Genomic DNA, 15,100 nt, shown 5'->3' with positions numbered 1-15,100 from the left:
AATGATCGTTGTAATCTCTGTGGGGTAACCAACACTTAATGGAGGGAGGATGGGATGTGAGGTTTCTGTTATAAATATTGTTCAGCAGAGGCTTATAATTTTATGGTTTAAACTTAATTCAAGTTGAAACTTGGCACACACATTCTCTGATGGGGTTAATTTTTTTTTTTAATTCCATTCAGCTACTTTTAGCTAGAAGGACACAAATAGTATTTTGACTCATTTCAGATGCTCTTTTGCACTTGAGTCTATATATTGTGTTTTGAAAAATGGGTATTCCATACATCCAAGAATAGATATTTTTATGTGAGTGTGAGACATGCCTTAGGGTACAGTCTGGACTGTCAAACAGCTGTGTCCCCTGAATTCTCCAGCCTTGGGAGCCTCTTATACTTTTCACAGTCAGAACATCCACTCCTGGCCTGCTCTCACACAGCCTCTAACATGTAAAATCACTCCCAGTTGCACAATATTGACTGCTACTAGCTAGCCACTCATGAATTAAACAGCAGAGCAACACCAGCAAGCTCTCCAGTCCCAGACTTTCCCATGAAGTATGCGTCTTTTACTGCCCAGCACACTACTGAATAATGCAAGCTCACAGGAAGTCCGTCATTTCATCAAAGGAAAATGATCTGCACCAACCTTGTTATCCCAAATGGAGTTTCCCACATACTTTAATCCAAACACACTGGTTAATATAAAACAATAAGATAAGTGCATTAACTACAGAAAGATAGATAGATAGATAGATTTTAAGTGATTACAAGTAATGATGCATAAAAGTCAGGATTGGTTATAAAAGATAAGATGCAAGCTAATGGCTACCTTAACAAACTAACAGAATTCAAAGCAAAGGTTTTCCTCACCATACGCTGCAGTAAATTTCACAGGCTGAGTCTCCTTTCAGACTGGCACCTCTCCCCCTTAGTTTTGTGTCCTTCAGGTATTCATTGATGTCATGAGGAGGAATGAAGTCAAGTGTTTTCCTCCCTCTTGATAATTCAGTTTTTAGTGCTGGAAACATCCTTGCTGAGTCATGGTGACACACAGTTTGTTGTGGACATGAGGTTTGAACCTTCCATGTGATGAAATGTAACTGTTTTGTTTACACCCTCCCGTTGCTGGAGAGTGGCGGCTTAAGCAGGTGATAGCTCTTCAACACCTGGCTGAGATGCACGTGTGTCTTTGAAGAACTGCTTTGGACCTGCTTTTCTTAAACTAGTAGCATTTTTACAGCAAAGATTCCTAGTACAATTAGGTTTCAGAGTAACAGCCGTGTTAGTCTGTATTCGCAAAAAGAAAAGGAGTACTTGTGGCACCTTAGAGACTAACCAATTTATTTGAGCATGAGCTTTCGTGAGCTACAGCTCATTTCATCGGATGCATACTGTGGAAACTGCAGAAGACATTATATACACAGAGACCATGAAACAATACCTTCTCCCACCCCACTCTCCTGCTGGTAATAGCTTATCTAAAGTGATCATCAAGTTGGGCCATTTCCAGCACAAATCCAGGTTTTCTCACCCTCCGCGCCCCCCCCCCCCCCCCCACAAACTCACTCTGGTCACTTTGGATGGGCTATTACCAGCAGGAGAGTGAGTTTGTGTGGGGGGGGGCGGAGGGTGAGAGAACCTGGATTTGTGCTGGAAATGGCCCAACTTGATGATCACTTTAGATAAGCTATTACCAGCAGGAGAGTGGGGTGGGAGGAGGTATTGTTTCATGGTCTCTGTGTATATGTCTTCTGCAGTTTCCACAGTATGCATCCGATGAAGTGAGCTGTAGCTCACAAAAGCTCATGCTCAAATAAATTGGTTAGTCTCTAAGGTGCCACAAGTACTCCTTTTCTTTTTAGTACAATTAGGACGGTCTATTAATCGCATTTAATGCAAGCAATTAACTCAAAACTAACTCAATTAAAAAAATTAATTGCGATTAATCGCAGTTTTAATCACACTGTTAAACAATAATAGAATACCAATTTAAAATTCTTATAAATATTTTTGGATATTTTTCTACATTTTCAAATATGTCCTCTGGAATGGTGGTCAAAGCATGAAGGGGCATACAAATGTGTAGCCTATCTGGCATGTAAATACTTTGTAACACCAGCTAAAATGGTGCCATGCAAATGCCTGTTCTCACTTTCAGGTGACATTGTAAATAAGAAGTGGGCAGAATTATCTCCTGTAAATGTAAACAGACTTGTCTGTCTTAACTGTTGGCTGAACAAGAAGTAGGACTGAGTGGAATTGTAGGCTCTAAAGTTTTACATTGTTTTATTTTTGAGTACAGCTAAGTTTAAAAAAAAAATTCTACATTTGTAAGTTTCTCTTTCACGGTAAAGAGATTACACTGCAGTACTTGTATGAGGTAAATTGAAAAATACTATTTCTTTTTATTACAAATATTTGCACTGTAAAAAAGATAATCAAAAATAATAATATAAAGTGAGCACTGTCCACTTTGTGTTGCAACTGAAAGCAATGTATTTGAAAATGTAGAAAAACACCAAAAATATTTAAATAAATGGTATTCTATTATTAACAGCACAATTAAAACTGCGATTAATTGCAATAATTTTTTTTTACTTTCATGATTAATTGTGATTTTTTTTTAATCATTTGACAGCCTTGAGTAGAATCATATAATTTCACATACAGTCTTGATGCACGCATTGTACTAGGACACTAATGTTCAGCAGATCATGTTTCAAATGATACCTCACAAGGCATACTTTGTACAAAATTTATCATAGTCTTGTAAAAGTGGTGAACATAATAGTATAGACTGTCAGTGTGCGTATGTGTTTTGTTTTTATATGCTCACTGATGTATATGCTTCTGTTAATGTGTGCTAGAAACTATCATTTGATTTATTATTATTTGTACTGCAGTAGTGCTTAGGACCCCCCAATCGTGGACCAGTATCTCATTGTGCTAAGTGTTGTACAAATACAGGACAAAAAGATGGCCCCTTCCTGCACCTATGAGCTTAGTCTATTTATTTCTATAGAACATTTAACAGTAATACTTGAACACCTATCTGAACTACAGTTGCTTGCATAACTGGAGAATATACCCAGATGAATACGAATTTTATTGATTTATTAGTATTTTAACTTTGAAAATTGAATTGAGTGATCATTGATATTTCTTCTTTGAGTGCTGGTCCCTATGATGTGGTATGCATGTGCTCCATGCACCCGAGACTGGAGAATTCTTGCAAGCGGTGTCTGTTGGTCAGAGTCTGTGTGCCTTGTGTTCCACCCCAACAGTATAAGGGATGGTGTGGACCAACCACTTTTCCAGTTTCTTCTTAATGCTGTATGGCCTGAGTTGAAATCCTCCAGTGTCCAGAGCTTATCCTTTCTCTTCTTCCTGTAAATATTCAAAGTTATATAGTCTTCTTAGTTTTTGTTTGTTAGTTCCCCAATTAGTTCGAGACTCCCCACCCGGGGGAACTCTCCTGGGCTCAGGACTTAGATTATGCCGAAGATACGGGATTCAGAAACAGCGTCTCCTGTCACTGCTCCTTTGTGATCAGTGACAACCACCAGTGCTGCCTCTACTTCCTCGGAAAAGCTCATAACTCCAATAAGTGCAGTGTCTACTCCTCTTTTCTCAGCCAAATGCAGCAGGCACATGAACTCCAGCTTCAAAAGCACCTTATGGAGTGCACAATGAGGCCCCAGGGAGACCCTCTGTACATCAGCCACAGTTATCAGGGAGCACGCCTCTTTCTACTACTGTGTCTGACTCCAGAGTGGAAGGGAACAGAGGGAAAGATCCTTTATCTGGGCACCCTCAGGAGAGTGAGGAGCACTCTCACAAACATAAAAGCAGATCTCTTCCTAGATCTTCTAAGAGGAGAGATCCTTCCCGGTGAGCCTTCAGAACCTTCCTCCAGGTGAGCCTTCAGACCCAAACCACAAAGACTTAAGCACCCCTACGAATCATGGGCATGATCAGAATCTGCATGGGGCAAGGCTTATTAACTACCAGCCTCAGCATAAACTTCAGCACTGACTATAATACCAACTAAAATGAAACACTGGGACCTGAAGGATCAGGAACTGCCATTGCCATCTGGTTAGAGACTCCTTCATCAATGGTACTGTCGTGGCCCTGTAAGTAACCATGTCTACTTCTGTTCTGACAGTACGAAGTGACATAATACAACCTCTCAAAGGGCTGGTGACTTGTATCACTCTGCAGGAGATCTTCATCCTCCTGGACTCACAATCTCCCTTGTTGTCGGGACCGAGGAGATACAAGGTCTGTCTCCTGTTCCATCCACTAGCTGTGGTTTCCCTTCATGGGACAGAAGGCACCACCAGTGGAGCTGGTTCCAACCTTTTCATTGTCTGATGAATGTACTGATGGAACCAGCTTCGCCACCACCTAGAGAGATCAACCAAGATGGGTTTGAGAGTCTCTCGGAACCAGTCTGAGCCACGCAAATAGGAACCTCCTTCTCAGGACCAGTTTTACCTAGTATCTTGGGGACCACCACAGTCTACTTCTGAAGCCTCAGCTTGACCTTGGGGCATGCATGACCCTTGCGCATAGAACCTGGAATCTGTGTGATCCAGTAGGGGATCCTCCTCCTCCTCCAGTGGAAGACCTTCCCCTGAGCCCATGGAGGAGGAGGAGGACAAGCAGGATCTGCCAGTACCAAGGGGGGGGGGGGGGTTGTCCACATCAGCTGATGTGGCACTTGATCCAGCCTCACCATCTCCCCCAGATAATCCATAAACAATTTCAAGAGCTGTTATGGAGAGTGATGGAATAGCTTCAGATTTCCTTAGAGGAGGTCCAGGTCTCAACATAAGCTCCTGGCTGTCCCACAGCCTACAGGATAGTTGGGTTTCACTCCTGGTAAATGGTGCCATACTGTAACTGGAAAGGGCTATATGGCACACACCACTTACCTGTGCCCCTGCCCTGAAGAGGGTGGCAAAGCAGTACTTCGTCCTGGCTAAGGGAGCGAAGTGTTTGTTCACCCAACCTGTCCCGAACTCCTTGGTGGTCCAGATGGCTACGAAAAGATCCAGGCGACATTATCCAAAGAATACCCTGCAGGTAAGGATGCTAGGCATTTAGACTTTATGAGGAAAAAGGTGTTTACATCTACTGCCCTTCAATTTAGAATCTCCAGCTGTCAGGCCCTTCTCGCCAAATATAATTTCCTGAATTAATCTAAGTTCTTGGACGTTGTTTCCTTAGGAGGACAGGGCTCAATTTCAAGCCCTTATTGACAAGTGCAAACTAGGGGCCAGAACCTCATTACAAGGTGCGCATGATGAGGCCGATACGGCATCAAGATCCATGATAACTGCCATATTAAAGCAACGGGAATCATGGCTGTACTCTTCAGGGTTTTCCAGGAAGGTCCAAAATACCATTAAGGACTTGTCCTTTAGGCTTATCTTTTCAATGAGAAGACAGACCAGTCTTCACACTTATTGAAAGGGCTTCTAGGTATGTATACACCAGCCTCAAAGAGAGAATGCTATAAACAGCCCTATAAACCAAAGCCCTTCTATCACCAGTGCTCTTACAAGTCACCTTGCACTTACAGATTCAATATAAGTGCCTTCATTAGTCAGCTTCTGGACTGAAGTCTTAGTTTCTTCCAGTACTTTTTTAATGGATCTCTCTCTCTCTCTTTCTCGCTGATTGATCCATGTATGGCTTCTGTTGCTGGACAAAGATCTGCTACTGTTGTAGCAAATGCCTGGATGGCATTGTTTAATGGTCCAAGTGGTTTCAACAGTAGATTTACAAGAGAGAGAATGGTGATTGTTGTCTTTGAATGTAGTAGCAAAAGTAGTCCACCAGCCTCACTACAAGAAGGGGTGGATCTTTTCCAAAGCCAGTAATGACGGTTGTAGTAATTTTAAGACAATAGCCAAGGATCGCTCATGAGAAAGCCAGCGGGCTTTTCCCAGGATGGACTAATTTGAACTTCAGCTCCAGAGCATCTTCTGTTTTTTCTAAGACGTTCAGTCTTTTTGGACTGTTGTCTTCATTATACTTCTTTTTTTTTTTTTCAACATTAAAGTTATGGCGTTTAAAACGTTTTTTGAAGATTCTGCAGCTTGTAATAGTACTAATTGAGTAGATCATAGAATTGTAGGACTGGCAGGGAGCATGAGATGTCTTCTAGTCCCCGCACTCATGGCAGGACTAAGTATTATCTAGACCGGGGTGGGCAAACGTTTTGGCCCGAGGGCCACATCTGGGTATGGAAATTGCATGGAGGGCCATGAAAGGTCACAAAATTGGGGGTTGGGGTGTGGGCAGAAATGAGTTCAGGGTGTGGGGGGGGGGGTCCAGACTGGGGAAGAGGGTTGGGGTGCGGGAAGGGCTCCAGTTGGGGATGTGGGCTCTGGGGTGGGGCTGGAGATGAGGGGTTGGGGGTGCAGGAGGGTGCTCTGGGCTGGGACTGAGGGGCTCAGAGGGCAGGAGGGGAATCAGGGCGGGGGTTGAGGCACAGGAGGTGGTCAGGGGTGCAGGCTCTGCATGGCACATACCTCAAGCAACTCCTGGAAGCAGCGGCATATCTCCTCTCCGGCTCCTATGCGTAGGTGAGGCCAGGTGGCTCTGCGCGCTGCCCTGTCCGCAGGTGCCGCCCCTGCAGCTCCCATTGGCTGAAGTTCCTGGCCAATGGGAGCTGCAGAACTGGTGCTTGGGGCAGGGGTAGCATACGGAGCCCCCTGGGTACGCCTACCTGTAGGAGCTGGAAGGGGGACATGCTGCTGCTTCCGGGAGCCACAGCACATGCGGAAAGGGGCAAGCCCCGGACCCCACTCCCTGGCAGGAGCTCAAAGGCCAGATTAAAATGTCTGAGGGGCCGGATGTGGCCCCTGGGCCGTAGTTTGCCCACCCCGATCTAGACTATCCCTGAGAGGTGGTTGTCTAACCTGCTCTTAAAAACCTCCAATGATGGAGATTCTACAACCTCTTTAGGCAATTTATTCCAGTGCTTAACTATCCTGATAATTAGGACATTTTTCCTAATTTCCGTCCTAAACCTCCCTTGCTGCAATTTAAGCCCGTTGCTTCTTGTCTTATTGTCAGAGGTTAATGAGAACAGCTTTTCTCCTTCCTCCCTGTAACAACCTTTTATGTACTTGAAAACTGTTATCAGGTCCTCTCTCAGTCTTCTCCAGACTAAACGAACCCAGTTCTTTCAATCTTTCCTCATAGGTCAAGTTTTCTATACTTTTAATAATTGTTGTTGCTCTCCTCTGGACTTTCTCCAATTTGTTCACATCTTTCCTGAAATGTGCAGCTCAGAACTGGACACAGTACTCCAGTTGAGGCCATATCAGCCCAAAGTAGAGAAGAAGAATTACTTCTCATGTCTTGCTTACAACACTCCTCCTAATACATCCCAGAATATTTCTTCCCCCCGCCCTCCCCCTTTTCTTTTCTTTTTGTGAGTGTTACACTGTTGACTCATATTTAGCTTGTGCTCCCCTATTGCCCCCAGAGCCCTTTCCGCAGTACTCTTTCCTAGGCAGTCATTTCCCATTTTGTATGTGTGCAACTGACTGGTCCTTCCTACATGGAGTACTTTGCATTTGTCCTTATTGAATTTTATCCTGTTTACTTGAGACTGTTTCTCCAGTTTGTCCAGATCATTTTGAATTTTAATCCTATCCTCCAAAGTACTTGTAACCCCTCCCAGCTTGGTATCATCTGCAAACTTTATAAGTGTACTCTGTGCCATTATCTAAATCGCTGGTGAAGATATTGAACTGAACTGGACCCAGAACCAATCCTTGCGAGACCCCACTTGATACGCCCTTCCAGCTTGACTGTGAACCACTGATAACTAACCTCTGGGAATGGTCTCCTAACCTGGTATGCACCCACCATATAGTAGTTCCATCTAGGTTATATTTCTCTGGTTTGTTTATGAAAAGCTCATGTGAGACAATATCAAAAGCCTTACTAAAGTCAAGATATCCCACATCCACTGCTTCCCCCCATCCATGAGGCTTGTTACCCTGTCAAAGAATTCTATTAGATTGTTTTGACACGCTATGTTCTTGACAAATCCATTCTGACGGTTACTTATCACCTTCTAGTTGTTTGCAAATTGATTCCTTAATTATTTGCTCCATTATCTTTTTGGGTACTGAAGATAAGATGGCCTCTGCAGTGTGTATAGAAAAGGTTAGGGTTACACTTTTCTCAGAACAAAGCTTGTACTCCACCATGTCTTCCAGAGAAGTTTGCAGCTCCATCAAATGCACACGCAACCATCTGTTCGGTGTCCAGTTTACAAGCATTTAACTCTTCTAAGATGTGGATTGTCACAGATGCAGCCGATGTGCCTTTTATAACCTGAACATATAGAAATGCATTACTGGCCTACCACTGACATCAAGATAATGTATGCAATGACTTGTTGCCCGTTTGCATGGGTGCATTCATCAGCCGTGTATACAAATTTTTTAAGGTGATGAGAGAGTTCTTCAATTTTTCGACTGCTGAGTCTTTCACTGTTGCACCGCTTGATTCTAACCAGTGAATTGAGTTTCTTGCAGAAATATAGTGAGCATTTGCCGGTCTTGTTCAGAGCCAGTATCCGACTTCAAGTTAACAAATGACAGTGCACTTAACATTGGCCTCCAGCTTGTAGTGTGTGGTATCTCTTGCTTAAATAAACTGTGTTGAGTCTTCAGCATTCTTAAAGCCTCATTAAGTACTTCTAAAACTGGCTTTGACAGTGCCTGGTTTATAAGGCTTTCTGAATGTTGATGCAGTCCAGAGGCTTGGTGTTTTGTAGCCTTTTCATAGAGTTTGTCAGCATTGGTGTTGCTGATTGGTCTGGCAAATCAAGCTCCTCCAGATTTACCAATTATAGCAGTACGAAGCTTTCCTCTTTTGTAAGGTTATTTGCAAGAGTACACCAGTAGTCTTCTTTTGTAACTTCAATAAATGGGAAAAGTTTAGCCGACAAACATCTGGAACTGAATTTAGGTTGTGGAGACGCTGTTTCTTCAGTAGGTAGCTGTATTTGTGCTTTGGGCTGTTCGGATGTTGATACACCACTTGACTCTTCAGATGACATGTTGGTATATTCTTGGATCTTGGTATGTTCTTCATCTTGTTTGATTTGACCCTGGAGTGGTGAGGGGTGGTGGTGACTGAAGAGTTCAGCAGGGTGTAGGGAAATCCCTGCCTGATGCGGACCGTAAAATTTTCGGAGTGACCTTGGATTTGATCAGGGCAAAGACCAACTCCCATCCCCAGGAAAGATCTTTGCACCATGGGTGCTCTGATAGACCTAGTTACACAGATCCCTAGAACATCAGTTCAGATGTGCCTCACTCTCTTGGGGCATATGGTGTCATGTTCTTATGTGACACCTTTCACCAGACCCCGCCTCCGTTGTCTAGAAGCGTGCCACCAAACGGTATATGCACTGAGCAAGTCAGCATGAACACCATGAGGTGACATGGTAGATGGACCCTGGACGTGAGTTGTTTGGTGTTTCCTTTCTATCCCCTACTCACAACAAGTTGGTGTTACACTTGCCTTATGCTTCAGAAAACCAGAATGCACCTGAATCTGGACCTGAGAGCAGTAGAGATCCTTGCAAAGCATTCCTACCACTCATACAATCTCCGCAAGTTCTGATACTGTCGGATAGCATAACAGTATTCTGTATAAATAAGCAGGGATGGGTGAGATCCATCCTCCCTGTGTATAGAGGCAGTCAACTTATGGAAATGGTGTATCCGGAATCACATCATCCTATCGGCAGTGTCTCTCCTGGGCGTCCAGAATTCAATGCTGGACAGTCTCAGCAGGCATTTCACCACCAATCTGATAGGGAGTTTCATGATTCAATGGTAAACGGCATCTTCACTTCATGGAGAACCTCCATTGCAGCCAGTTTGCCTCCCAGGCAAACAGGAAGTGCAATATGCACTGGTCCAGGAGATCTCAAGGACTGATGCTCTGCTATTGTACTGCTCTGGGGAGCTTAATGACCTAGGTGACACACTGCTAGTGCAGTGGATAGATCACTTGAGCTATGCCTTCCTTCCCATTCCGCTGCTGTCTTGGTTTCTGAGGAAGATTTTACTAGATAGGGCACAGGTCATCCTCATCTTCCCCAAATGGCCCAGATATTTCTGGTTTCCAAGTCTACTACACAGGTCATTCTGTTCACCTATCAGCATTCAGACCTTCTGGGTCTCTTGACCCAAGAGAATGGCAGGGTCAGGCATCCCACCCTGGATGCTCTTCATCTCACAGCTTGGTAGTTGGATGGGCATAAATCCTAGAATGTTCCTGTTCCAAAGCTGTGCAAACAAACCATTCTTAATCATACCAGAAAGAAACTGGTAGAAAAGCCTCAGTGCTCTAAAGAACCCTGATAGCCCTTCTGGTAACCATGTATGAGATCTTCAGTTCCTTTGATAAGATCATGTGTCATTTTGGCCTGGGGTATTTATTGGTATATTATATCTGCCTTTCTGTCATTAACTTTCGTAATTTAACTTTCCATTTTGTTGTGCTAAGCTCTATCCCATTACATCTGGTTGCATGATATTCTTAGACATAATATTGCCCTGCCTGGGCACAAGGACCATGTTGTAGTTAAAGTGTCAACCTTAATTTGAATTCCCCTTTTGACAGTTTGTGCCACCACTAAAAGTTTCATAAACAGAGATTTTGTAATTTTGAGTTGACTGTACACAGCAAAGATACTGCAGTTCTGAATCTTAAGCAGTTATTTGTCTCCCTCTGGTGGCCAGATAGGACTAGTGAACAATGTTCTAACGTTGCAGTGGTGACAACTCGTACAGTAGCTTTCTAAATGTATAACTTTGTACAGTAAATCTGTTCTTTTAACCTGCTTTTTCTTTGATCCTGTAAACTTTTGGAAAACATTTCAGTATATATAACACTGGTATAAACTGGAACACGGGCAGATTTATTGATTTAATAAATTTGTTCTTTCAGCAGGTCTTAAATTTATTTTGCTGTTTGAAAACATTTTTATATTAATCTGATTTATTCCTCTAACGCGTTTCAGCATAAATCCAGGTTCTACAGCAATTATCTGCATGATAATGTTGTTCATTTAAAAGTCGTATTCAAATATCAAATATTCATTTGAGTTGGCTTCCCTACCTGGTTTACTAGAAGTGCTCCTATGGTTAGAAAATGACAGGGAGCACCTTGTTACTAATGTAGTGTGTTCAGTCTGCATTGCAAGTGCCCAGATTAGATCCCACAAGTAAAGTGGGATCTGTGTAAAGTACAAAAACTGAGCATTTTTAAAATATTTTCTGTGCCATTTTTTTACCCAAACTATATGATTTTTGATAACATGCACATTTTTAACATTTGAACCTTTTGTGGGTGGAAATCTTGTTTGTTTAAAATTAATTTTTAAAACCTTTTTTTTTTTAATTTAACAAATAACCCCCAGAGTTACTTGTTTTGGCACCAGGAATTTCTCCTTTAGGTGCTGTCACTGTTCTTATGAGGAGAAAACTGTTTGACTACCTGTAAATGTTTTAATTGATCTTGCCTTACTTATTTTTTAAACTGATTAATTTAGACAAATTGTCCATCTAATTTGGTGGAAGGCCTAATTTGCAGATATTCTTAAGTCGTACAGATAAATGAAGTTCTTGCATTTTATTTAAAATTATGTATTTATGAGAATAGCCATGAGCAAATGGCAGTTTTCTGTGAAATGACAGAACTCATGTGTCCCAAAGTAAACTATAATATGTGCTACAAAATCAGTATGGAGCTTTTTTGTTTGTACATTTTTGTAGTGTCCATAGACTCCTTCCTGCAAACATTACACATTTGAGTAATCCCATTGAAGCTAGTGGAGCTAATTATGTGAACAGTGTTACTTCACATGAGTGTTTGCAGGATTAAGCCTTAAATCTGTTTTTTAAGTATCTGAGATTTATGCACAATATAAGCGTTATAAGGTTTTGTTGAAAGCAAATGTACATTGCCTTCATAGTTAATTTAGATGTATTCACTTGTTTCTCACTTCTGTATTTTCTTAGAAATTGAAATAATAATTGTAGTGGCTGATACAAGTGAGGTTATGTTTTAGTTTTTATGATAAACCCTGGGTTTTTTGGATCTGCAGGTACAAATGTATTTTTAAAGTATGTTTTAAGTATGATAAGGAATTATTTTAGATGTATTCCAAAGTTGTATCTGCTTGCTTGACTGACAAAAACATAGTTTTACTACTGATAACATTTTACAACTGATAGTTATGGGAGAATGAGCTGGATTCTCTTTAGCCATAGGCATCATAAACAGCATTGCCAGCTAGAATCTACCTCTTTACAGTCATTACCAGTAATAAAGAACACAGTGGCCAGGCTGTGGCTCCGAGCCCCTCTGCCGGAGCTGGGTCGGGGAGAGCCATGCTGGCAGCTGTGGGGAGCCTGGGTTCCTCTACCTGCCCTGGGCGGGGGAGTGGGGACAAGCAGCCCCTGGCCTGTGTCCCTGCCCCCCAGGTCCTGCCCAGGGCAGGTGGAGGGACCCAGGCTTCCCACAACTGCCAGCGTGGCTCTCCCCAACCTGGCTCCGGCTGGGATGGGTGGCAGTGGGGCTTGGAGTCACAACCCAGCGACGGTAAGAGCTGTGCAGGCCGCTGTGGGGAGCCACGGCGAACCCTCCACCTGCCCTGGGCCGGGGGCCAAGGCAGCTCCACAGGTCACCCTCCATGCCGCTGTGGCTCTGCCCGCAGTGTGTGTGTGTGTGTGTGTGTGTGTTTGGGGGGGGCGGGGAGGGCGCCTGAGAGCAGTCTCCTGCTGTGTCCCTGCCTGGCTGAGGATGTCGGAGGGTCTGCAACTCCACGTGAGCTCCCCACAGCTGCCAGCAGGGCTTTCTGCAACTGGGCTCTGTTGCGGGGCGGGGCTTGGAGCCTCAGCCCGGCCATGGTAAGTACAGCCCTGCAAATCTGCGGATATCCACAGACAATTTTTGCGGATTGGATGCGGATACACATTTTTGTATCTGTGCGGGGCTTTAGTTTGTTTGTTTGTTTTTTCCCTTTTCGATCTCTGCTTAATCCTTAATCCCTTGTGTGGATTTATATATAGGTGTTAAGTAAATACACCTATTTTCTGTATGTAGTTGGCAACATGCTTATAAATATATACTGTTATATGAACAGATACAACATTAGAGACCTAAGAAATTAGAACTGGAAAAGACCTTTTGGGGCCATGCAGCCCATCTCTGTGTTAGTACAGTTTCTTCTACAGTGTGGTATTAAGTCTTTAAGTCCCTTCTGTTTCATCTTGTTAAAAGTTGTAGTTAAAAGTATATTCAGTTAGAGCACCTGATACAATTTCTCTCCCTTCTGGTGAGTTGATTAGTCACACTTATATGATGACCTGTATTATCCTCAAGACCCCAATTTGTATTAAATCTTTAAAACTGAATTTTCTTTTTGCAAGTATGTTCCCATTTTAGAGTCATAAGTATTGATTTTTTTAAAATACCAAGAGCTGGAAAGATGTAACATGACCAAAAAACAATTGATTTACATCCCACATTTCCTTAGTTGAACAAGTGTGCTACAGTATGAAAATAGGTTGTATGTATGCACAATTGAGTTAGTTCAGAATTTATAATAAATACAGCGTGTTTTTTGTTTTAAAGTGGAAAATTATATTTTAAAAATGCATTAATGAATGTAATAAGGAAGATGTTTAGCGCAGAGTCAACTTTTTAAAGTATAGAAATTGGCCCTCTAAACCAGGAGTGGGCAAACTTTTGGCCCGAGGGCCACATTGGGTTTCCAAAATTGTATGGAGGGCTGGTTAGGGGAGGCTGTGCCTCCCCAAAGAGCCAGGTGTGGCCCGGCCCCCGCCCCCATCCAACCACCCCTTCTCCCTGACCACCCCCGGAACTTCCACCCCTGACTGCCCCCCTCCCCGCTGCCCCATCCAACCCCTTCCTCTCATTCCTGACTGCCTGCCCCTCCACCCCCTCCCCGGACCACTGCCCCCATTCAACCCCCCATTCCCCACCCTCTGACCACCCTGACTCCTATCCACACCCCACCCCCTGACCACCACCCCGAACTCCCCTGCCCTCTATCCAACCCCCTTGCTCCCTGCCCCCTTACCGTGCTGCCTGGAGCACTGGTGGCTGGCGGCGCTACAGCCATGCCACCCAGAGCACCAGACAGCACAGCTCACTGTGCTGCCCGGCTGGAGCAAGCCATGCCACCGCGCAGCACAGAGCACCGGGGCAGGCTGCGGCTCTGCAGCTGCACTGCCCTGCAAGAACTCGCAGCCCCGCCGCCCAGAGCATTGCACCAGCAGCGCAGTGAGCTGAGGCTGTGAGGGAGGGGGAACAGCAGGGGAGGGGTCGGGGCTCGCCTCCAGGGCCAAGAGCTCAGGGGCTGGGCAGGAGGGTCCCGGCCCGCGGGCCATAGTTTGCCCACCTCTGCTCTAAACTATTTGAAAATGAGTTTCTAAATGTATTCCTTATAAATTATATCTATCTATGTATATATATTTTAAAAGGGTAATCTTCAAGCATCAGAAACTCTTAAAATTGAAAATGAAGAACTAAAGAAAAGGTACGATGAGACTACTTCGAAAGTTCTCCAACTTGAAGAAGATATCATGACTGTTACTCAGAAAGCTATTGCAAAAGAAACTGAGTTAGACAGGTATTTGGCCATCTATTTGCCAGACTTGTTTTATTTTAGTGTTTGTTTATGCACTCATATAAATTGAGAAGAAACGTAATATTTGAATGAATTACTACATTAATATCAATCAATCCATTCCCTAGTCTGAAAGACAAATTGAAGAAGGTCGTCTTTGAGAAAGAACAACTTGAATGTCAGTTAAAGACTGAAAAGGATGAGAAGGAACTTTACAAGGTAACTATTCTTTCTAGCTGCATGTCCTTAAGCTAGATGACTTAGAGTAAGACTAATGTCATTTTAGAGAGAGATGTGATAAACTGAATACTCTTAGATAAAAATGGATGGGAAAAACATCAGAATTTGGCACAAGATGTGGAAGGGTCTCTAGAGGCATACTGTATCAATG

At 43.4% G+C, this 15,100-nt stretch overlaps 1 protein-coding gene across 3 annotated transcripts in view; it reads left to right on the top strand.

Annotated features, from left to right (window-relative positions):
* TAX1BP1 (Tax1 binding protein 1) overlaps nt 1-15,100 on the top strand; it is a 95,422-nt gene that overhangs the window by 41,540 nt on the left and 38,782 nt on the right. For all 3 annotated transcript variants that reach the window (XM_074945727.1, XM_074945728.1, XM_074945726.1), the window contains exons 6-7: nt 14,564-14,712; nt 14,838-14,928. In XM_074945727.1, the coding sequence (XP_074801828.1) occupies nt 14,564-14,712; nt 14,838-14,928 (240 nt within the window). The remainder of the gene's footprint in view (nt 1-14,563; nt 14,713-14,837; nt 14,929-15,100) is intronic.

Source organism: Natator depressus, chromosome 2 (genome assembly GCF_965152275.1).
Source record: "Natator depressus isolate rNatDep1 chromosome 2, rNatDep2.hap1, whole genome shotgun sequence".
In the NCBI taxonomy this organism is placed as follows: Eukaryota; Metazoa; Chordata; order Testudines; family Cheloniidae; genus Natator; species Natator depressus.
Note: the sequence above shows the minus strand (reverse complement) of the source record. Positions and strands in the feature narration are given on the sequence as shown.